The sequence below is a fragment of the Phascolarctos cinereus genome, unplaced genomic scaffold (genome assembly GCF_003287225.1).
Source record: "Phascolarctos cinereus isolate Bilbo 61053 unplaced genomic scaffold, phaCin_HiC Scaffold_4;HRSCAF=312, whole genome shotgun sequence".
Lineage (NCBI taxonomy): Eukaryota > Metazoa > Chordata > Mammalia > Diprotodontia > Phascolarctidae > Phascolarctos > Phascolarctos cinereus.
Genome location: NW_027555847.1, coordinates 76,850,626 through 76,874,192, shown reverse-complemented (window position 1 = coordinate 76,874,192; position 23,567 = coordinate 76,850,626). Strand labels below are relative to the sequence as shown.

The window sequence follows — 23,567 nt, the reverse complement described above, 5'->3', positions numbered from 1 at the left end:
TGATGATGATTCCTAGATCTTCTAGGTTTATAGGTTTACCTGCACCCCTTTCGACAAGTTTTTATGTAGTCTTGAATGAAAATTAAACTCCATCAATAAAAATTTCTTTCTTTTTCCAGTTTGTAATACTCCAGTTTTTATATTGCTTTGCACATAAGAAGCATTTTTTCTTCATAGCAATGATAAGCTATGAATAATAATGGTTGTTTTTTCCTTTTTTAAAAAAGAAACTGGTTTTCCCTGTTGTTATTCCAACTTCATGAAGCCTATACTCCACTGTCAATAACAATAGCTAACATTTATATGGCACTTACTTATGTACCAAGCATGGGGCTAAGTGCTTTATTATCTCATTTGAGATAATCCTTGGAGTAGGAAATTCAGCTTTTGTGGCTTCGAAGGCCCTGTGAGGGTCTTTCCTTATTTAGTTTTGCAGCAATGTTTTGTCTTTTCTTGGCATTATTTAACATGTGTGTTTGTACTTTCCTTTGCACTTTGGTGTGACCGATCCTGCTTCTTTGTAGGTTTGAATGATCCATCAAACACTTGACTTCCCCATAGCAATAGTTATATTAATATCACTAAAATCATTGAAATGTGCTCTTTAAGAGTTACACAGTTTGCAGGTTTCTTTGGAGGAATATCCATTCTGAAAATCCACTGAATTAAAAACACAACAAAAAAAGATCAGTGAAATTATGTTTATGTGGCATGAAGTCTAGCGTTCAACTGAGAGAAAACTAACTCAAGAAAGCTGCAGCAACGAGCTCATTCCAGTTCTACTTGGTTAAGGTCAGATTTTCTAAGTGATTGCACGTGGATAGTGATCCAGTTGTTCAAGGTTAGAACACACACACACACACACACACACACACACACACACACACACACACACACACACACACCCATTGCAGCCACAAAATGAAAGGCTATCAAAATTATGGCATGTTTCAAGTAATTCACACACCACTGTAGCTGGGCTCCCTGCCTCGAGTCTCTCCTCACTGTAATGCACAATTACAGAAACCACTTTCCTGGAGCACAGCTCTGACCTACTGAATACCCTCCAGTGGCTGCCCATCACCTCTAGGATAAAATGTCAGCTTTTCAGTTTGATATTAAAATACTTGACCACCTGCAATCTTGTTATTGTTGTTGTTCAGTGGATCACTTGTGTCCAACTCTTTGTGAGCCCATGGACCCTCTTATTTGGGTTCTTGGCAAAGATACTTTTGCCATTTCCTTTTCCAGTGGATTAAAGCAAACAGAGGTTAAGTGACTTGACCAGGGTCACACAGCTGGTAATGGTCTGAGGTAGGATTTGAAGTCAGATCTTCCTGACTCCAGGCCTCCTGCACTGTCCACTGAGTTATCTAGCTGCCTCCTAGGCAAATGAGGTTAAATGACTTGTCAAGGTCACATAGTCTTCCTGACTCCAGGCTCAGTGCTCTATCCACTGAGCAAGCCAGCTACCTTACTACACATGAATTCCCTTTTCATACTGTATGATTCAGCCAAATTAGTCTTAATACTATTCCTTACGCTTGGCCTTGTTCTACTTATAATATAATAGAATATAGTTTTCCCTCCTATCTTCTCCTCTACCTTGTGGACTCCCTCTTTCCTTCAAAACCCACCTGAAGAGCTACCTAATAAATGGAGTCTTCCTTGATTTCTCCTCTCCTCTCCCCAATCATATATATATGTATATATATATATATATATATATATATATATATATATATATATACATATATATATGTGTGTGTGTGTGTGTGTGTGTGTGTATATCTATATCTATCTATCTATCTATCATCTATCTATCTACCTATCTATCTATCTATCTATCTATCTATCTATCTATCTATCTATCTATGTATGTGTGTGTGTATATATCTATATCTATCTATATGTATGTGTGTGTGTATATCTATATCTATCTATCTATCTATATATGTATGTGTGTGTGTATGAATATATGTATACATAATTATACATACATAATATATAAATACATACAGATGAATTGATAAATTGATAGACTTGCCTAGTGGAATGTAAGCTCCTTGGGGAGCAGTGAGTGTTTCATATTGATTTTTCTAGTCCTATTGCCTGGCATATAAAAAATCCTTAATGGATTTTTGTTGATTGAGTAATTCTATACAAGAACTTTTGCCAGCTTTGTCTCATTTAGGAAAAACAAACAAAATGCCTAGTATTCAGAGCTTCTTCCTTCTTCAGTGAAAGTTCAGCCCATGTTTCTCATGAAAATAGATTGATAGGGAGACACAAATCATAATGTTAAGAACATCTGGTATCAGCTGATGCTAAAAGGAAGACAGAATTTCTGTTGCTAGAAGGAGAAATGCCTGATGATGGTAAGCTTTTCTGAATGTTGCACAGTACCCTTGTGCCTCCAACTCCTAAGTGACTTACTCCACGTAGGACAAAATCAAATGAAAGAAACCTTCCTTCCCTCATCCCCCTCATCACTACCTTATTACTCCAGCACTCCAAAGTAGCTGTAATTTCATTAAATTGGATAGCCTCTTCATTGGTGCAGAACACAACTCCTCCATTCCATTCATTCTTTGACTCTCTCAGTCATAGTCTTCTATAAGGCCACCACAGGCTGTCCATGCAATGTGCTGGGGGTCATCCTTGACATCTCTTGCTACCATAAGGATATGAATAAAGTATATGAGCTGTCCATTGGTTATGCCTTCTTGTCTATATAGTAATGAATCCATGGCCATAGAAGATTATGTGATCAGGTAGTGAATACTCTTTGTTTTCTCTTTTGTGATACCCACCTGAGTTCTTTCAGTCATGTGATCCATTTCAATGTAACCAAATTCAGTATAGGCTTGGAAAACCATGTTTGCATCTCTTTAGACACACAGAAAACATCATACCTTCCTTTTTATAATTATAACAAGGTATGCAAGGTAAAATTAAATTTTGAGTTCTGTGATTTGATTTGTGAATAGTTCAGCTTTTTTTTTTGTAAGTATAAAAACATCATCTCTTTTAACTTTATTAAAATTAACTTCACTTCACTTCTAATTACTTCTTTGGTAATATCAAACAATGTCACCCATGAGTAATTCAAATGGTCAGCATCAAATCATTAACTTTAACTTTTTTGTGGGATGAGGGCAGGTATTACAAAAATATCATACATTTTACTGCTATAATGCTCTCTCTCTCTCTCTCTTTAGATAGCATGGCATACTAAATGTAAAGGCATTGTTGAAGCCAAAAAACATGGTTTGAAATTCTGACAAATATTGACTGTGGGAACCTGGGCAAATCAGTTAGCCTTTTAGTTCTCTGGACAGCTGTGTAAGACTATACATTTCAGAGAAGGTCTGCATTGGTAAAGAGAGTTTCTTTCTTTGCCTGGTTGTTTCCTATAAAATTGAAATCATAAGTACAGTCCCTATCCCTATATTTAGACAGCACATATCCCATATCCATATATATATACACATATATGATTTTATTATTGATATCCATATATATGATTTATTATTCTAATAAAATCAATGTCAGATGTCTCTCCCCAACTTCCTTGTCCCTTTCAAACTTCAAGAAATCCTTTGCTTTTAAGGAAGCTAGCTTCTGCATTGTCAGATTCTACTTATCAAAGAAGGTTTGTTTTCCATATTAGATCAAATCAACAGAGAGCACACTACAGGGCGAATTGTTCAAATTCAATTTATTAAAGCATAATAGAACAAAAATAGGCTTGGGCAGTACAGTTGACCTTGAGAACTTCCACCCAGCAACCACTTCTGGTAAAGATTAGGACAGTAGTAATGAAAGGGATTCTAGGGGGGAAAAAAACTCATTCTCATACAAAAAACAAATTAGAGTAACCAGAATAAGCTAATCAGAAGGTAATAAACATCAGGTCAAATTCTTGATTGTTAAACTAGAATATTATTGCAGTGGGAGAGCTGGTTTGGAGCCGGTAAGAATACTAAGGACAGTGTCCTTCCAAGCAGGGGTTTACTGTTGTAAAAGCAAACAGAACCAAGGATACTGATTAGTTGGGTGGAAGGGGAATGGGGACTTGCTTATATCAGAGCTGAAAGGGGAATAACTTAAAGAAATTTGCTATGGCATTATCTTTGTGATATGCAAGCAAAAAAAAAAAAGATGCTCCTGCACTGTACTGGGTCTTCTGGGGGCTATCTTGAAATACCTACATTTTTATTCTCCAAAGTGCCTTCAATACTATATTCATAAGATGTAAATAGAGACTTTGACATTGCATAAGTTATTATCTGGCATCGAGGAGTCTTACTGTCCTTGTGTGGTGTTGGGAAAGTCCCTTGACCACCAGGTCACTGGTAATAGGGTGGGTTGAGGATCTCTAGACCACAAGGTCGCTGGTGATAAGGGTGGGCTACAGAATGGTGAGGTTACCTATTCAGCATATGGGGAAATAGTTGTCTGCTCATCATATAGGGCTAAGAATAGGGAAAGGGTAGCCTAATCAGGATGTAGGGAAATGATAGGGCCTCACTGCTCTGGGAGAAAAATAAGACTTTGCTGTTCCTACTCCATTTTAACACCTTAAGACATATGTTAAGTAATGCAAAAGGAGGTAACAAATAACTAATCAAAAGTACTTATTAAACCCCTCATGTCATTTCAATTTTGTGCTGTTTTACAAATTGAGTTTGATAAATACAATTTCTGATTTTAAAGGATTTGCAAATCTCCCAAGTCTGGGAAGATAACATTCTCTGTCACTGTCAGTAATATTGGAAGTGAAGGAGTTAGTATTTGATCTATCTGGAAAATGGCAAGAAAATACTTATTTATTTTTTCCTAAGTAACAGTGAAGAATCAATGCTAATTTAATAAAATATATTTCTGGTTAGGTTTATGGGTTCTGTCATCTTGACTTGTCATAATGACCAAGTAAATCTGGGTGGATTTCCCCTGTTAACTCATTCCTTAAAGCTTTGTTGTAGTCAGCAGTAAAGTTAGAATCATCGGATTTAAGAGAGATGGAAGGGACTTTGAAATCATCCAGTAAAACTTCCTCATTTTACAGATGAAGAAACTGAGTTGTAGGGAGATGAAGTGATTTGCAAGAAACCACATAGCTAGTAAAGTCATAGAACTGAGATGCAAATCTTAATCTCTTGAGTGTCAGTCCTATATAATTTCACTGTCCAACTTTGCCTCCCTGTCTAAAGTCACAACCCTTTCCCCTTGGTCTGAGGGAGTTGGGAAGGGGGGGCATGGGTCTCATTTGATTTAATCAGCTAAACAACACTTGGAATCTCTAAAGAAACAGGGAACATACATGTGTTGCAGCATAGAACACAATAGCTGTTTCATAACCTAATCTTTTATTATTTATCCTCTGACCCCTCTGCTGAAATACAGAAATTTTCCTTCAGTCTGTACATGTTTTTGATATTCAGAAAGGAAGCAATATAGGTAGGCTATCAATCTACTGCAGTTTTGGTCCCATAGTGAAAGTTCTTATACTACAGCTTCAAAGTGTGCAGTTGTGGCATTTAGAAGAGCTGCTAAGTGTGAGAAGATCAAGACTGCCACTTTGGGGAGCCTCAGGCTGGAAAGCTATGACCAGCAGTTTTACATTTAATAGATAGGTCCTAGTGATAATTCCTTGGCCCCAAAAGGTGTTTAATAATGTATTTTAGTCACTTCACTGCATTAAACAGCTAAACCAGACTTTTGTTCATGCCACCTGTTACCTTTCCCTGTCCTGTGGTCTCTAAGAGGTAGAGTAGACTAGTGGGTACAGGATTTTCTTTATTTTGCCCTCATGCCAGTCATTTGTCCTCACTTTGCACCAGCTTCAAATGGAAATTAGTGAAAATAATAACTATCCCCTCAGTCTAACAAAGCTCTGGGGAATGTATCAGATGAGATTGCTTCGACAAGAAAAAAGTGGTTCACAGTGTCAATAGGCAGCTCAAAGGTCACACGAATGACGGCTGGTGAAGCAGTGCAAAAAGTGCTGGATTTGAAGACAAAGAATCTGGGTTGTAATCCTGGCTATGTTTCTTATGAACTGTGTGCATCATCTTTCAAGTCACTTAACCTTTATGGGCCTCAATTTCCTTTTATGCAAAATAAGAGAAATGGACTTAATTATTTTTGAGGTCCTTTCCAACTTGAATCCATCATCCAATGCTTCAAAAGTCCACTGGATACAGTGATGTGAAAATTATTGGTGTAGTTTTAGTTAGAATGTTGAGAACAGGGTCTGGGATTGAGTGAGGCACGAGTGAATCATCAGAAAGTAGAGTCACTGATGATAGGCGCCACTTTCTAGAAGTTTAGCAGTGAAGGGAAGGAGAGAGATGTAAGATGAAAACTTTGGGGGAGGACCAACAATTCTTCTTTGCCCCCTCAAACTTTATTTTTTATTAGACTTATTTGTGTGCTTGCTGAATCTTTTATCAGTCCATAAGCTCACTGAAGGCTTGACTCTTTTATATTTGCATCCTCCGATGTCTAGCATGATGTCTTGGATGTAGAATGCTTGTTGAACTATTGAAGTGAGTTGATGACACAGTGGAAGATTTGCTGAGCAAAAAATGAAGGCTCCACTTAGGTTACCTGGCATGAGTTTTTGATGGTCTCCACTGTGTTTTACATTTGCAGTTTTACATTTATTCTGTTTTTTGTTGGTTTTTTTTTGGTGAGGCAATTGGGGTTAAGTGACTTGCCCAGGGTCACACAGCTACTAAGTGTCAAGTTTCTGAGGCTGGATTTGAACTCAGGTCCTCCTGACTCCAGGGCTGGTGCTCTATCCACTGTGCCACCTAGCTGCCCCACAGTTTTACATTTAATATAAATGTCCTAGTGATAATTCCTTGGCCCCAAACGGTGTCTAATAATATATTTTAGTCACTTCACTGCATTAAACATAGATAAATAGAAAATACTTGGGCTAGAATTTTGTAAATTACTAATTCTAACCTCTTAATTTTTCTGAGAAAGGAACTGAGAGAAGAATGTCACCAAGAATATTATTTGTGTACCTATGCTCAAGAATGTAAACTAAATTTCCTCCATTTCATTTTAGGTTGGAGGATTAGGAATTAAAAAATTTTCTTATCAGAAGTGATGCTTGAAATCACCTATTACAGCCTTATTTTATAGATGAGGAAACTGAGATCTAGAGAGGTGAGGTGACTAGTCTAAGGTCACATAGCTGGTTGGTGGCAGAGCCAGCATGAGATTTAATCTAGGTCTCATGATTTTTTAAATTATGATTTCCACTCCAGCACACTGCCTCTCTAAGCTACTTCTAAACACATGAGCCTTTCAGCACGTCTCAACCACATGGTTGTCTAACTATTTCACCAATGCATAGGACTGGCCCTATTCCAAAGCTTCATCCTTACAAGCCATCCACAGTGGGTGTTTTAACATTTTGGATGCTGTAATTACAGTACTTTCCAAAGGCTCAAATCAATGGCAAATCAACAGTATATCCATTGAAAACCTTGGTTACGTGACACCTGGAAAATTGCTCTTTCAACTGGTTATTTTCTTTTTGCAGACAAAAGATGAGCAAATACACTTAGTGTATTATAACACACTGACAGATCCGTCACAATCTGCATGTCACATTTTGGGGCTCAGAAAGGTATAGTGAGGAAGTAAACTGAAGAATTTAGAAAAATCTAGGACCTCCCCTGTTTTTTGCTTTCCCCCTCTAGGATTTAAAAAAAATGTAATAAGAAACATTTACTTATTTTTCTTTTCATAGGTGTTACATTGTGTCTATGACAATTTGCCATTATTGTAAGAAATATCTTTTACATGCAGTATTTTCATGTTTACTATTTGCACTGAGATTTGGTACTATGCAGGATGGTGGAGGATATGGTCCTTATTCTTTTTTGGGGGGGCTAGGCAATGGGGTTAAGTGACTTGCCCGGGGTCATACAGCTAGTAAGTGTCAAGTGTCTGAGGCTGATATGGTCCTTATTCCAAAGAAAATGGACATATAGAAAGAAGATTTGAAGTAGGGCTATAGCTACGTAGTACAGTGGAAAGACCCTTGAATTCAGGTCACAGGACATGAATTCAATTCCTGGCTCTGCTACTTACAACCTGTGTAATCTTGAATAAATTGTTTAACCTATCATAGTTCTCAGTGTTCCCATCATCAAAATAAGGAGGTTGAACTAGGTGGAATTCTGCTCTGAAACTCTAAGTCTATGTTCCTCTTTAACAACATTATTATGTACATTTTTTTTTTACTGAAAGCAAGTTCCTTGAGAACAGGGACTGCTCAATTTTGTCCTTGAAACCCCAGCACACAGTAGGCACTGAAGAAAATTTTATCAATATATGATTGCTTTTATAAGTAAATAATTTGATCTTCAATTTTAATATTTCTGAAATAGCTAAATCCTTTACTCAGTATAATGAAGACACCAGTCTTCATTTTATTACTTCAATATTTAGGTGGACCTAAGTTGGTATAGGGACTCCTTCTACTGCTACAGATCACAATCCCTTCATACTTGCTTAACCTTTCTAATTCCTGCTTATAGTTTCCCTTAAATCACCCAGAAAGCTTCTATCCAACATACTGAAAGCCTTTCTTCTAGTTGTTTTAGTAACTTTATTAACTAATGTAGCCATTGGGCTGTCTACCCTCTCCTAGCCTGCTTAATCCAATGCACATCTTACCATTGCCCTTCTTATTACATTTAATTTTGTATTTTATGTAGGTGTTCCTAACGGTGTTCCATGCTTTGCAGTTATAGAATATCCCTAAGAGAATGTTTTAATGAGATAGGGTGATCATTGAATTTTGCAATTTCCAAAATTTAGTGTATCCTCATCTCTTCTGTTAAATCCTAGCAGTCTCATTATACATAGCAATAATGAAAACAACAAGGCATCAAAGTCCAATCTTTAGACTCACAACAATTCTATAATCATGCCTCATCTTCCCCGCCTTTGTCCAGTTTCCTGTTTCTTCACCTACTTGTCCTACAAAACCAATCTGCTCTAATATTTCATTTTGGCCCACAGATGTATTCCACTTAACCTTTTCTTAGTTATCATGGCTTGCCAAATACCTGCTTCATTTCTTCTTCTTTGGACCTTTCTTTTTAGGTCCTAATTTATTAATTTTCCTCAGTTCTGTTCTTTTAACCATTTTTCCAGAATCCAGAAACACTAATCTCCCTGGCTTTCCTGCCTTCTTTTACCCCTTGTCTGAGGATATAATCAGTACTCTTGCCTTTGCCTTACTCTGATGCCTTCTGTTTAAATCCTGAAAGAATAAAAGGACTATAATATGATCTACTGTAGGAAATAATATGCAAAATCTGCTTGTTCCCTTCTCATTATTTCACCAACTAAATGCATTTCATAGACTATGCCCACAAAGATTTAACAAAGAAGAGAAATTCATTAGATCTTTGTCTTTTTATAGCACATTAGCTGCTAAAGTTGCAGAATGCAAATGTGTTGGTTCCACTTACTGTTAATGTAAATAAGTTGCTATAGGATTACCAGCAGATTTCTTCTATATTTTCTTTGCCCTTCTCTCATTTATCATCTACAGATATTCTTGGGATGATCACGTTTAGCTGTCTCATGCCAAGACATGTTCTTTTTCTACTGAAGTGATTTTGGCAGTTTTGTATATGTACCTGTATAACATTTTGCAAATTAGCTTTTACTCTTAATAAAGGTTGTCTTTGACTTTCTGCTTCAAAGGTGATTATATTTTTGAGTTAGTTTTTCAACTCATAGACCTCTTTCTTATAATAGCTGATTTATCCTGGTGAAATGCATCCAACAAGGCTGATAGAGTCAGTGGTTTTTACTTTCATCTACTTCCTATATTTTGGAGTCAGCAGCTTCTTGAAACAAGTTGGGTTGGAGCTGTCCATAATTAGACACACAGATGTCTTTTCATCTTTATTTTGTCTTTTAATTTGGCATTTTATGTTGACCTTTGTTTTAATCATTCTAAAATATGGACAGCTGAGTCCATAATAACTGCTATGTTTAGTTCAAGTTGAGTCCTGTCTGAACTTACTTTTTAATGGTATTGTTCTGGAGGCTGTCACATCTAGTCCCTTCCAAGGGACTCTTTCTAAAAGTATTCATGGTAAAGAATCATGAGACTTCATAGTAATCTACAAACTTTTGTCTTCTTTCATTTCTTTATTTGTAATAATATTTTGCAACGTAGTTTTTTTCTGCCATCCTCTATATGACCACATGTGCATCAAAATTACTGAATATCTAGATATATATTGATTTTGTTTGTAGCCGTATGAGGTTCTAAACATATTTTTTCTAGTTCTTCATCTGATGGTGCATGTTGACAATAAGGTGCAATTATGTTAGTGGCTGTGTTTTCTTATTTACAAGAAGTCAAGATGACCAACTGTCTCATAAAAAATATTGCCTTTGAATGTGCAAAAAGACTATTATCAGTAATTTCTATATTCATGTATTTGAGTAAAGCTTGTGAGCGGCTCTTCCACTCAACCGCAATATTTTGTCTTCTGGTTTTATTTATAGTGAGACTTGTCAATATCAATGTAATTCATTACTATTAGTAGTGTGAAAACTCATTATTCATTGCACAAAGATTTTTTTTTGAGTGCCAACTGTTAAGTTAAATATTTTAGATGATTAAAATAACTGTGTTTTTTAGCATTCTTTCCTCTTTTCTTTTAAAATGAATCAATAAAACAGCCATGACAGACAGTGTATGCAATAAGCTTACCGTCACTACTGATAACAAGGAAACTTATTTCATTGTTGGTCCTCTGGGAACAAGATTGGTTATTGAAATTAATCTGAGTTTAGCTGCCTTTTGATGTTATTTTTGCTTGCATTATTATAGTCATTTTGTCTATTTTTCTCCTGGTTTGCCTTCTTCACTCTGCATCAGTTCATGTAGTTCTTCCCAAGCTTCTCTGTCTTGCTCATATTTGTAATTTCTTATGGTACAGCAGTATTTTTTTTACAGCTATAACCAATCATTGGGTACCCATTTGTTTCTAATTTTTTGCTACCCTAAATTGCTGCTACAAATATGTTGATATTTATAAATATATGTATATAAATGTGTATATGTACATACTGACATATGTACATGTCTATATCTATTTATCTATCTGGAACTTATCTTACTGTTTTTTAAAATTTCCTTTTGGTATGTACCATATAGTAGAATTGCTAGACCAAAGTATTTGAAAGGAGTAATAGTGATTTTTCTTTCATAATTCCATCCTCCCCCGCCCCGCCACGGGTTAGCTAACTGTGTGTTTTTTCACCCTTGGCCTCCACCTCATTTTTGTTACTCTGCCTCTGTCATGGAAGAAACAAAAGGGAACCCCTTAAATCTGAGGATTGTCTTATTTTTCTCTATTTCATGGATTAGCTTGGCCAGAACAAGTCATCATTTGTCAGTCAACCTTCTATTGTTAAGCCTCTTCATATTTTAGTAGACTAGTCCTCAAACAGTAAGTAGAATCTGTACCTAAAACCATACTGAAATTCTTTCCATTTTGTGGACCTTGCCAAAGCTTTCAAATCTTTGGTATAGTCTTCAGGTCCCTAGGTTTATGCTCCCATGCCAAAACAATTCATCAGAGTAGGGCATTATATTGGTATAGTTAAAACAAATACTAGTTTTAAAGTCAGAAAACTGGATTCTAGTCCTACCAGCTTATGAGTATGGTTGATAGTAGGTATGTATTTACAGAGATGAGGGTGGTACAGTGGAGAGTCTGAACCTAGAGTTAGGAAGATCTGAGTTCAAAACTGGCCCCAAAGACTTACTGTGTGATCTTCAGCAAGTTGCTTAACCTCTATTTACTCTAGTTTCGTCAGCCATAAAACAAATGAAATAATAACACTTAATCTCCCAGGGTTATTGTGAGGATAAAATGAGATAATATTTATAAAGTGCTTAGCACAATGCCTGTCAGATGGTAGGCACCATATAAATTCTTGCTATTATTGTTGCTATTATCATATGTGTCTGTATTAGCTATTTAAATACTACCTTGTAAATAGTTTGTAATAGAAGAATATGGAAAAAGAGAAGGAGAAGGTCTAGGGTCATAAAAGGTGAGTACTATTTGGCTGTGTAAGGATCATTCATTTATCATAGAATGATATTAAAAAGATTCATGCTGAATTTAAATGTATAGTGATTAATGTTTATCCTCAATTTTAGCAGATGACAGCCGTAGTTGCTTTGAAATATTCTGTAGGAAAAGGCAAGCATCATATTTGGTGATGAGGAATATAATTTGCCTCCTAAATATATTAACTGGTCATACATGTAAATAGGAAAAGGCTAGAAGAGTTTATGATAATGAATCAACCCTCTATTAAATTTTTATGCCTAGAATTCATAGAAATGTCCTCATGAATAATTAAGCTTATAAAATTAAAGCACTGAACTAATTGTTAAAAATTGTCTTATTTGACTTATGATCACAATTATACTCATGGACTGCAGTCATATCCATAATTATAATTCCCAATTTACCCTGACCATCATGTTGTTTCAAGGAAACAGCCCTGAGTATTATGTTATGGGGCTATTCAAAAATTACAAGCCTACTTGTTAGCGGCCTTGAACTTGTGTAGAGAATTGATCAAGACAATCAGATTATCAGGTGAATTAAAACGGCTATAAGTCCATTGCTTAGGACTTTGGTTATGTACTTTTCCTTGGTAGAGGAGAACATGATGGTGGAATGATTAAGTATGAGTAACAAGGTGAAATCTAAGATGTAGCCCTTGAACTGTGCTTAGAAAGAAGATCAAAGCTGAAATACAGGACATAGTTACTGAAGACTTTTTTTTTTTAAGGAACTCTCTCCATTCTTTCAGAATGGAGTCAAGCATTTTATTAAGTGATGATGATGATGATGATGATGATGATGATGATGATTATATGGTTGTTCAGTTGTTTTCAGTTGTGTCCAACTCTTTGTGACCCCATTTGGGATTTTCTTGGGAAAGATACAGGAGTGGTTTGCCATTTCCTTCTCCAGCTTATTTGACAGATGAGGAAACTGAGGCAAACATGGTTAGGTGACTTGCCCAGGGTCACACAGTTAGTAAGTGAGTGTCTGAGGCCAGATTTGAACTAAGGAAGAGGAGTCTTCCTGACTCCAGGCGCAAAACTCTATCCCTTACACCATCTATTTGCCGTGATTATTATGTGCCAGGTATGCTAAGTGCTAATGATACAAAGAAAGGCAGAAACAATCTCTGATCTCAAGGAGCTCACATTATAATAAGAAAGACAACATGCAAACATCTATGTACAATCAAGATACAAATAGAGTAAATGGCAGTAATCTCAGAGGGAAGGCAATAGCATTAAGGAGAACTGGGAAAAGTTCTTACTGAAGGGGGGATTTTATCTGAGACTTGAAGGAAGCCAGGGGATTTGGAAGATAGAGACATGGAAATAGAGCATTTTAGGTATGGGGGAATAACCAATGAAAATGTACACAGTTGCAAGATGGAGTGTCCAGCGTGAGAAACAGCAAAGGGGCCAATGTCACTGGATTGCATGCTACGTAAAGGAGAATAAATTGAAAGAAGACTGGAAAGATAGAAAGGGCTTTCTAGAAAGGTTGTAAAGGGCTTTAAGTGCAAACAGTATTTTATGTTTGATCTTGGAGGTAATAGGGAGTCATTGGGATTTATTGAATAATGGGGTGATATGGTCAGACTTGCACCTTAGGAAGATCAATTTGACAGCCGAATTGGGGAAAGATATGAGGCAGAGAGACTGATCAGAAGGCTACTGCAATAGTTCAGGCAAGAGGTGATGAGAGCCTGCACCAGCGCTGTAGCATAGTCAAAAGAAAAAAAAAAAGGTGTGTACGAGAGATGTTGAAAGAATCTACAGGCTTTACAACAGATTGATACAGTAAATTAGAGAGAATGAAACCTAGGTTTGAGGTGTGTTTGAGAGATGTTGAAAGAATCTACAGGCTTTACAATAGATTGATACAATAAATTAGAGAGGACGAAACCTAGGTTTGAGTAGATTGTGGTACTCTGAATGGTAATAGGGAAATTAGGAAGAGGAGAGGGTTTGGGAGGAAAGATAATGAGTTCAGTTTTGGGCCATGTTGGGTTTAAAATGTCTACAGGTGTCCAGGAATCTCTACCACTTGGACTTTCTTTTTTCCTCTCCATGGTTGACATCTCTTGGGCCAAGAGGCTCTGTCCCTGCCTTCCTGACTGTTATTCCTGGGGCTGTGAGATGGACGTTTTTGAGAATCTGGAGCTAGAAGGAAAATTTTAACCGCAACTGTCAAATTGCTAGGAGGAAGAGATAGAATGAAGTTTAATTACTGTTTTTCTTGCTGAAGCCAGTATGGTACAGCTAAAAGAACAGTGACTCTGGAGTCAGGTCCCAGGTTAAAGTCCTGCTTTTGATTCTTGCTATTACCTTGGGCAAGCTGCTTATCAATCCTGTGCCTCAGTGTCCTCATCTGTAAAAATTGGACTAAATGGACTATAAGGTGCCTTCCAGCTCTACATTTATGATCAAATGAATAAGTAGTAAATCTATCTAACTATCTATTTATCTATCTATCTATCTATCTATCTATCTATCTATCTATCTATCTATCTGTATATACGTGTATCTATATCTGTAGGATCATGTCATGGGTAGCATGCTATGATAGAGATGATTTTCCATAGCCAGAATAAAATGGACAATTCAGATAATTATCTAAGTAATTCAAATGAAGGAGGTGGGAATTTCAAGTGATTTCTTTTTGTTTGAATTAGATTAAATTACCTTCTGTTTCACTTTGTGTTTTCAGATATGGCTACTTAGTGAATTTCTAGTAAACTGGTATTCTTTATGTTCCTTAATCCTTTAAAAAGTTCAGTGTTTTATTGAAAATTTAATATTGAATATCAATGGTGATCTTAACTTAAAATAATTTATTTCAATGAATAAAATACAAGTAATTCCTTTATCTGTTATTGCCAGCATTTTTCTCCCCCAACACAATCTTTGGTATTATCATTCTCATGACAAATATTCTTTTTATTTCTCTATTTTACTTATTTAATGTTTTCTTTTCCCTATTGTATGTTAAACAAATTTTAACATTTAGAAAAAAAATTTGAGTTCCAAATTATCTTTCTTCCTTCCTTCCCTGTCTTCCCTCTCATTGAGAAGGTAAGCAATTTAATATAGGTTATACTTGTACAGTCATGTAAAAGATATTTCCCTATTAGTTTATTATAAATACTCTTGAATTCACAAGTTATCTATTATTATTTCAGAGTAGTGCCAGAATGACTTGAATTCAGGACTAACTCTTCTGCCACAAGAAGAAATTTTTATATGTATTGGAATAGACAGTGGATCACATCTCATGTGAAATGTAAACTGCTCTTGTAAAACTTTTAAATATCACATTTCAACCACATTAGTGATTGACTCCATTTTGAAACTCAGCTTTTCATTCTCTCAAGGATTCATTTTTGTTCAAAAATATGTCCTTAGAGCCTGCCATGGAGGCTTCTTTCTGGCTATGCTTTTATAGATAATATCTCTATTAAAGAGATGAAATTGTTTCTTTTAAAAGGTCTTTAAGAAAAACTTGGTTCATCCAAGATGGGCACTGCTTTTTTAAATGAAATGTATTTTCAGTTTAGTACGTATGAGCTGTACAATCAATTTAGCACATCTATTTTTCTGTTGGGTCAATTTTCCTTTTCTTTTAACATAGTTTTTATTGGATTTTCTGAAATATTCTAGAAAGTACCATTGGGGAAATGTATTGCTACAGATGGTAGATCATGCTTTGTTCTGAGTTTCAGGTATAATTTATGCCAGTACTCATTTACAGTGGCTCACCTTCATTTTGCTGACGTTGCACAAAATTTACTTCCAAAGGATTTATTTGTGTCTCTTATAGTTAATGCAGTGAAGATTTAGGGTGGCTTATTTTCTTTTGTAGAGTTCTTTAGTGTTCTCTGTTTGGCCACTCCAGCAATAGTGTGGTAATTCTATTAATAGGTCAATGTTGTACATTTTTCTTTCTTTACTTAGCATTAAGTAGAACGGTTCAGCTTTCAGCATTTCTCTGTGGCAAAGGAATGAAGACTTAAAGAAAAGGAAACAGCTAGAGCCTAACAAAGGTTGAGGGTTCCTATGATGATGATGATGATGATGATGATGATGATGATGATGATGACGTTTGTGTGTGTGTGTGTGTAGAAATAGAAGTCACAGCCACAGCAGTGGGAAATTCCTGCTTTCTCTGTTAAAAACGCCAGCTCATTCTTTGCCTTGAAAGTTTGCACTCTTTGAATGTGTCACAATTAAGGGATATTAGCGTCTTCAGTTATTTTTCCTAGGAGTGCGCTTGATTAGTACACTTCAGTATGACAGTTATAATACTGTCATCTTTTCTTCTGGTAGAGAATCTCAGTGATCTTAAACCTGTGTGATGGCCCATTGAAAGGAGTTTTACCTGAGACCTAAGATGCTTTAATGGCTACAGAGTCCTGTTTCAGAGTATAGGGTATTATAGGAGATCAGGGGAGCATGGAGGAAGAAGAGAAAAGAGGTAAAAGTGGAGGGAAGAAAGGAAAGAGTAAAATAATGTGCCGATACGGAGAGTGTGTGAGAGACTCATCATTCTGGGACCTGTGTCAGGGGAAGGAAATCAGAATAATCAAAGAACAGAACCAGTGACATAGTGGAAAGAGCTTTTGATTTTGAGTCAGAGTTCAAATCTTAGTTCTACTATTTACTACAATAGCTAGGATCTACATGCCCTAGGACTAGTCTCTTTCCCTGTCAGGTTCTAAGTGTCTTCATTTGTAAAATGAAAACACTGCCCAATATGATTTCCAATGTCCCTTTTATGTCTGAATCCTATGACCTCTTTACCCTCTCTGCCAGCTCAAAAACTCATCTGTGGGTTGAACAGCAAGAACACTTGCCTTGCAAATATAATTTAAAGTATTGAGATCAATGCGTATACATCGGGATCAAAGAGAGGCATAAAAAGCATGAAAGAGTAGATAAAGAGCTGTGCTTGGAATCAGGAAGACATGAGTTCAAGCCTACCTCTGACACATGCTGGCTTTGTGATCATGTGCAAGGCACTTAACCTTTTAATGCTCCAGGCCAGGAACGTTAAACTCAGTAGAAAAGGAGTCCACTACACCTTGTATAAGGATCCCTATTCACTACATGTTAACTTAGAAAACCCCATATTAACATTATCTATGTTCTGTTGTATTTTTTATGTATTTTGTTAAACCGGGGTCTACTATACCTTACATAAGGATCCCTGTTCACTACATGTTAACTTAGAAAACCCCATATTAATTATCTATTCTATTGTACTTTTTGTATATTTTGTTAAATATTTCCCAAGTGCATTTTCATCTGTTTCCTGCCACACTTGGGAGTGGCAGGAAACCTCTGCTCTAGTCAACTTTGTAAGGTTATAAGTGGAAAAGAAGCTGCCAGAATATATTGGTAGAGGTAGTTACCTTATCTAGGAGTTCCCATAGTAATAAAATGAAAGATACTATCTCCCTATCAGCATTTGTTTTACCTCAAGTTGATTCTGTATCTCCCTTGGTTCTGTCTTCCCTTTAGTAATTAAGTTTGGACAAACAGTTCTTAGGGTTAAATAGTCTGGAATCTGAGACAAATACTTTCTATAGTAAATACCCTCCTTTCCTCCTTCGCTCAGTTATTTTAACTTCATACTTGCCAGGGGCAGGGAACCCGCAGCCTCGAGGCCACGTATGGCCCTCTATGTCCTCAAGTGAAGCCCTTTGACTGAATCCAAACTTCAGAGAAAAAAAGACTTTTGAGTTTTTTGTTCTTGTTTAGATTTGTTCCGTGAAGTTTGGATTCAGTCGAAGGCTGCACTTGAAAACCTAGACGGCCACACGTGGCCTCAAGGCTGCAGGTTCCCCACCGCTGGAAAGTTTAATCTATGGATGAGTCCAAGACTTAGGTATCATGCTGTCAGTGAGCAGATACCCCTGAGAGACTACTTGTTTTCTTTTCAAATGAAGTGTTTATCCCTTTTTTGAAATACTCCTGCGTATTTTTACTGTTCTGTTCATCCATGCTCTGATCTGACCTTCAACAGTGGAGTTGTGACTAAACCAGAGGAATAAACAAAGCATTAGACAGGAGTTTTGCTTCCATTTGTAGTTACATCCTGAATTTTTCTTGCACTTTTCTTCTTGCAGACAACTGTCCTAGGGAGATAAAGTCCATTCAAGGAAGCACGCTGCTTCTCACCCAGATGGCTGCTCTACTCATGAAGAGGTTTCACCACACCAGGAGGGGCTGGAAAGGCACGTTGTCAGACCTGGTGCTGCCTGTTCTCTTTGTGGCTTTAGCAATGGGCTTGTTCATGGTGAAGCCATTAGTTACTGATTACCCTTCACTCAAATTGACACCAGGGCATTATGACAGTGAAGAAGCATATTTTTTTAGGTGAGAATCATATTAGTCTTAATGCCTGACAATTATAGGTTTTAATAGTTTTATCCTTTTGAAAACGTTTTAAATATTTATGTAATGTGTACTATGATTTTGTATCATTGAATTTGAAAGTCTTACCCTCTGCAGGCGTTTATATGCTGAGGTCCATGATCTCACAGTTTTTTAAAAAATATTTTGATAGCTATTTTGATTATATTATGTTTATATTTTTATTCTATTTAATGTTTTGATAACTATTTACTGTAATTGGATTCTTTACCAACTCATGTGTTTTCTTTTATGTATTTACCAATATTATTCAGAGAAGGAGTCCATAAGCTTCGTTAGACATCTAAACAGAAAAAGGTCAATAACTCCTTTTCTAGGAGATGTTTATTTCCTCCCACAGGCCATACTTTCAATTTGGGTAGCAGCTGCTAAGTAACTGCTTAAGTTCATCCATAAATTGACCAATTTTTCCCTAGGTGTGGATTCTGAATACATACATAGGACATAATCTAGTTATTTCTTCTCTTCCATGAAATACTCTTTATTATTATAGCTATTAGATTCACCAGTAATATCCTACTCTTATGATTCACCATTGTGTGGAGATAACTCAGAGTTCTCAAAAACTATACCTGAGGTACATATTTTTGGGAAAGTCTAAAGAAAATGGAACTTTAGCAGAGTTCAGATTGTATTTCTGTAATCTAATGAACAGTCTACCTAAGTTGTGAAAGGCTTAGCACCAGAGAGATCACTAGTATGTGTTGAATTAGATTAGAAATAGCAAATTAACATTTATATATTACTCTAAGACTTACAAAGCCCTTTTTATGTTATATCATTTGGTCCTCACAATCCTGTGAGGTAGATGTTACTGTTTTCCCCATTTTACAGTTGAGAAAACTGAGGCCAAGAAATTAAGTGATCTGCCCAGAGTCATATAGATAATAAGTGTCTGAGGCAGGATTTGAACTCTGGTCTTCCTGAGTCCAAGTCTACCACTCTATCCAATACACCACATAACTGTCTAGAAACACTCGAACACTATAGTATTGTAGAGTGTATAGAGTGGGTGGAATCTTCATCAATGTAGGCTATATGCATGGAATCATGGTTACTTGAGATATTAAAAGTAATTATGAAATACTTTCATAAATATTAAATATTCAACCAAGTATAATTTTATTTGTTAAAATATTTTAATAATTGTTAAATAATCTTGGCAGATAACTTATATAAGATTATAAAGGAAGTACATATTTTAGAGACAGAATAAACAAAGTTAAAGCATACCAGTACATTTGACTACATACCTTATGAAACATGAACTTTTAATAGTAATTTTTTATATAATTCTGCTCCTATCAGAGTTAGGAACTTTCCTTATTATATCACTAGTTCTCCATCTTTGGTCCCAGTGTTTCTAAGTACTGTTTGAAAAAGCTTAGGTTTGCTCCAAAGCTTGGTCTCCATCTCACAGGTTAGATTATTATTATTTTCTAAACACAGAGAAGGTGGTGTTGTCTTCTTAGTGCTTCTCCTATTTAAACTAACATTTTACTTCCCCTTTTCAGGGGATCTACGAGGTGCAGTGGTTAGAACATTGAGTCTGTACTCAGGAAGACCTGAGTTCAAATTTGGCTTCAGAAACTGACTAAATCTGTGGTCCTGGGCAAATCACTTAACCTTTATTTGCCTCAGTTTCCTCAACTGTAAAATAAGAATAAGCACAGCATTTGTCTTGCAGGGTTGTGTTACGAAGATCAAATGATTTAGTATTTGTAAAGTGCTCAGCACAGTATCTTGCACACAGTAGGCACTGTATAAATACTTACTCCCTTCTCTTGATCTTTTTAGGAGAGTGTTCATATTAAAGTTTGGTTTCAACTAGGAAAGTTTTGGATCAGCCTGTGGGTCTCATGATGGTCCTTTTCCAACCAGAATTTCTTAGTATACAGCCTTTCTAATTTGTTGTACCTCCTTCCTCTGCAGGAAAGTAAAATCTGCACTGAATTGGAGAAATTTTCTCACTAGTACCTCATACATAACCTTTGTTGGGTCCTTAGTGCACTTATAAATCTGCTTTTTTAAGGGTTATTCCTCCTGTTTCTGATAGCTTCATAGAAATCTACATTTCAAAACATATTCAAGTGGAAAAATTCATAGTTTTAAGTTGAAGATATCTATCATCTATATCTATCTGTCTATCTGTGTCTATCTATCTATCTATCAATCTATCTATCTATCTATCTATCTATCTATCTGTCTATCTACCATCTGTCAATCTACCTTTCTTCCTTTCTGTATCTGTGTGTCTGTCTCATCTCTCTTTCCAGTATCTTACACTGGAGATATAACCTGTTGCAGTACAAAGCGCTCTGTACTCAGAATCAGACGATGTCTATTTGAGTCTCAGCTTTGTCACTTGCTAGTTTTGAATTCTTACACAAGGTATTTCACCTCTCTGCCTCAGCTTTCTCATTTGTAATCTAGGTTGTCCAATAATAGTTAATAGTTGTACTATGAACACTCCGGATTTTCTGGGAGCATTAATTGAGATAATGTATTTAAAGTACAAAGTGATATATGCATATATATATATAAAATCTTTTATTATTATTCTCTTTATAGTAATTCCCCTATTGATAGTTGCACAATCCAGTTCTACTAATTCTTTCTTTCTTTCTTTCTTTCTTTTTCTTTCTTTCTTTCTTTCTTTCTTTCTTTCTTTCTTTCTTTCTTTCTTTCTTCTTTCTTCTTTTCTTTCTTTCTTTCTTTCTTTCTTTCTTTCTTCCTTCTCTTCCTTCCTTCCTTCCTTCCTTCCTTCCTTCCTTCCTTCCTTCCTTCCTTCCTCTTCTCCTTCCTTCTTCCTTCCTTTCCTTCCTTTCCTTCCTTCCTTCCTTCCTTTCCTTTTCTTTCTTTCTTTCTTTCTTTCTTTCTTTCTTTCTTTCTTTCTTTCTTTCTTTCTTCTTTCTTTCTTCTTTCTTCTTTCTTTCTTTCTTCTTTCTTTCTTTCTTTCTTTCTTTCTTCTTTCTTTCTTTCTTTCTTCTTTCTTTCTTTCTTTCTTTCTTTCTTTCCAATGGGGTGAAGTGACTTGCCCAGGGTTACACAGCTAGTAAGTGTCAAGTGTCTGAGATCAGATTTGAACTCAGGTCTTCCTGAATCCAAGTCTGGTGCTCTATCCACTGCACCATCTAACTGTCTTTTGAAGATACTTTAACCGTCTTTGAAATTTCCTCTTGGATTCATGACTTTCAGAAGTCGGCTACAGAACATTCCCCAAGATAGATGCCACAAATAAACATTACCTCCTTTTTGAATAAGCAACGTTTTAAGAGAAAATATTTCTCTTCACTTGTAAAAATGCCTCCTGGTTTACTGTAAAGTTTAAGACTGTTTCCTCACAGGTAATATTGCATAGTTGTCAAGACAGATCTTTACTTCAAATTTCAATATATATATATTAGCTTTGTATATGACTGGCCATATCTGCCAGGAATCTATAATAGGCTTGCAGTGTTACCAGAAAATCTTAAATTCTTTAGAATTATTTGAATTTTTATGTAATACAGGAAGAATTTCTCTCACTAATAATTTTTTTCAGACTTAGGATGCTAATTACAGTTAGAGTTTAGAAAATAGCTGTTGAATATCTATTTCCTAGTATGTAAAACTTTTCATTTTCATTTCGTATACTTTTCTAGCTATTCACAGTAGACTTTCCAAACGAGGGTGGTTCCTCATGGAGTATGAGGTGTACCCAATTGATATAACAACACCACTATTAAAAGTTGTTTAAATCACTCATAAGAAGCAGCATGACAAAGAGGCTATAGGTTTGTCCATGGAGTCAGGAAGACTTACATCTTAGTCCTGTCTCTGACATACTAGCTGGGGGGCCACATAACCTATTAATCTCTCACAAATCCTTCTAAGACTATAAGTTCCAGATGAATGGTCCTTACGTTGGCAGAGGGAGTTTCCATATTGGGAAATTCCTATGCTAATAGGACAAAAAAAATCACTTAGATTGAAGGCTATGCTACATATGTCATCTACTTTCTGCCAAGAAAGACTTTACATTTATAATCTCAGGCTTTCAGGTGAGAGTAAATTAATTCACACCTCACTAAGTTTGAGCTTTCTAATAACTTGGGCAATGATTGTATTGAAGCTTATCTTTATATTATATATGAACAAAAATTTGATCAGAAAATTGATATAAGTAGGACAGGGGATAAAGTCTAAATTCTCATAATGTGTTTAAAACATAACTTCTTACCGGGCAAAAACAGTCTCATTCTCTGCCACAACATCTGTAGTAACAATAATCTAAACTGCTTCTAATGCAGAACTTTCTTTAAGTAACTGGCAGACTTCGTCTTGGCTTTTGCCAAGTGCAGAATAGTAGAAATTGAGAAACTAGGTATAGATCAGTTGCTGGTGTGCTTAAGATCAAAAGCTGATACTAACAGAACTTCTGTTTTATTGTCTTCCCATATAGCAGTGAAAGTGAGGATACAGGTCTTTCTAGTGTCCTTTTGAGAAGCTTTGGTGTCCAGGATGCATTGTGTGCAAATTTTAGGCCAGATCTGTAAGTATAAACAGAAAACTGTTACTGCTTCTTTTCCAGACCATATTAGCTATTCTGTGCTGTGAATTCTGGTCAGTGAAATGGAAATTATTAAAAATAGCTAAATTATTCCTGACTTGTATTAATGGTTATTACCATGGGTTATGAACTGAAAACAAACAATATAATTACTATTTTCATTTCTTTTGGTAAATGCACAATGTATGTTAATATAACACTGATTAATTAATAAAAATATTAGCATCTAATCTCTTCAAAAGTGCTAAGAGCTAGAAACATTGAAATATCCATTAAACATTAAAAATGAGCTCATTTTTATTGACCCTTATGGAATACTGGTACATAAGAATAAGATTGAGTCTAGACTTACTGAAAGGCTTGGAAAGGACCCTTGGGACCTTTAGCATTTTCGTGTTTTCATTGTATAGTTTTTAGATATATTTTTAG

At 35.8% G+C, this 23,567-nt stretch overlaps 1 protein-coding gene across 1 annotated transcript in view; it reads left to right on the top strand.

Moving 5' to 3' along the window:
• ABCA13 (ATP binding cassette subfamily A member 13) overlaps positions 1–23,567 on the top strand; it is a 482,687-nt gene that overhangs the window by 217,160 nt on the left and 241,960 nt on the right. The window contains 2 exon segments of the mRNA XM_078151686.1: positions 18,280–18,529; positions 23,031–23,120. Of these exon segments, the coding sequence (XP_078007812.1) occupies positions 18,280–18,529; positions 23,031–23,120 (340 nt within the window).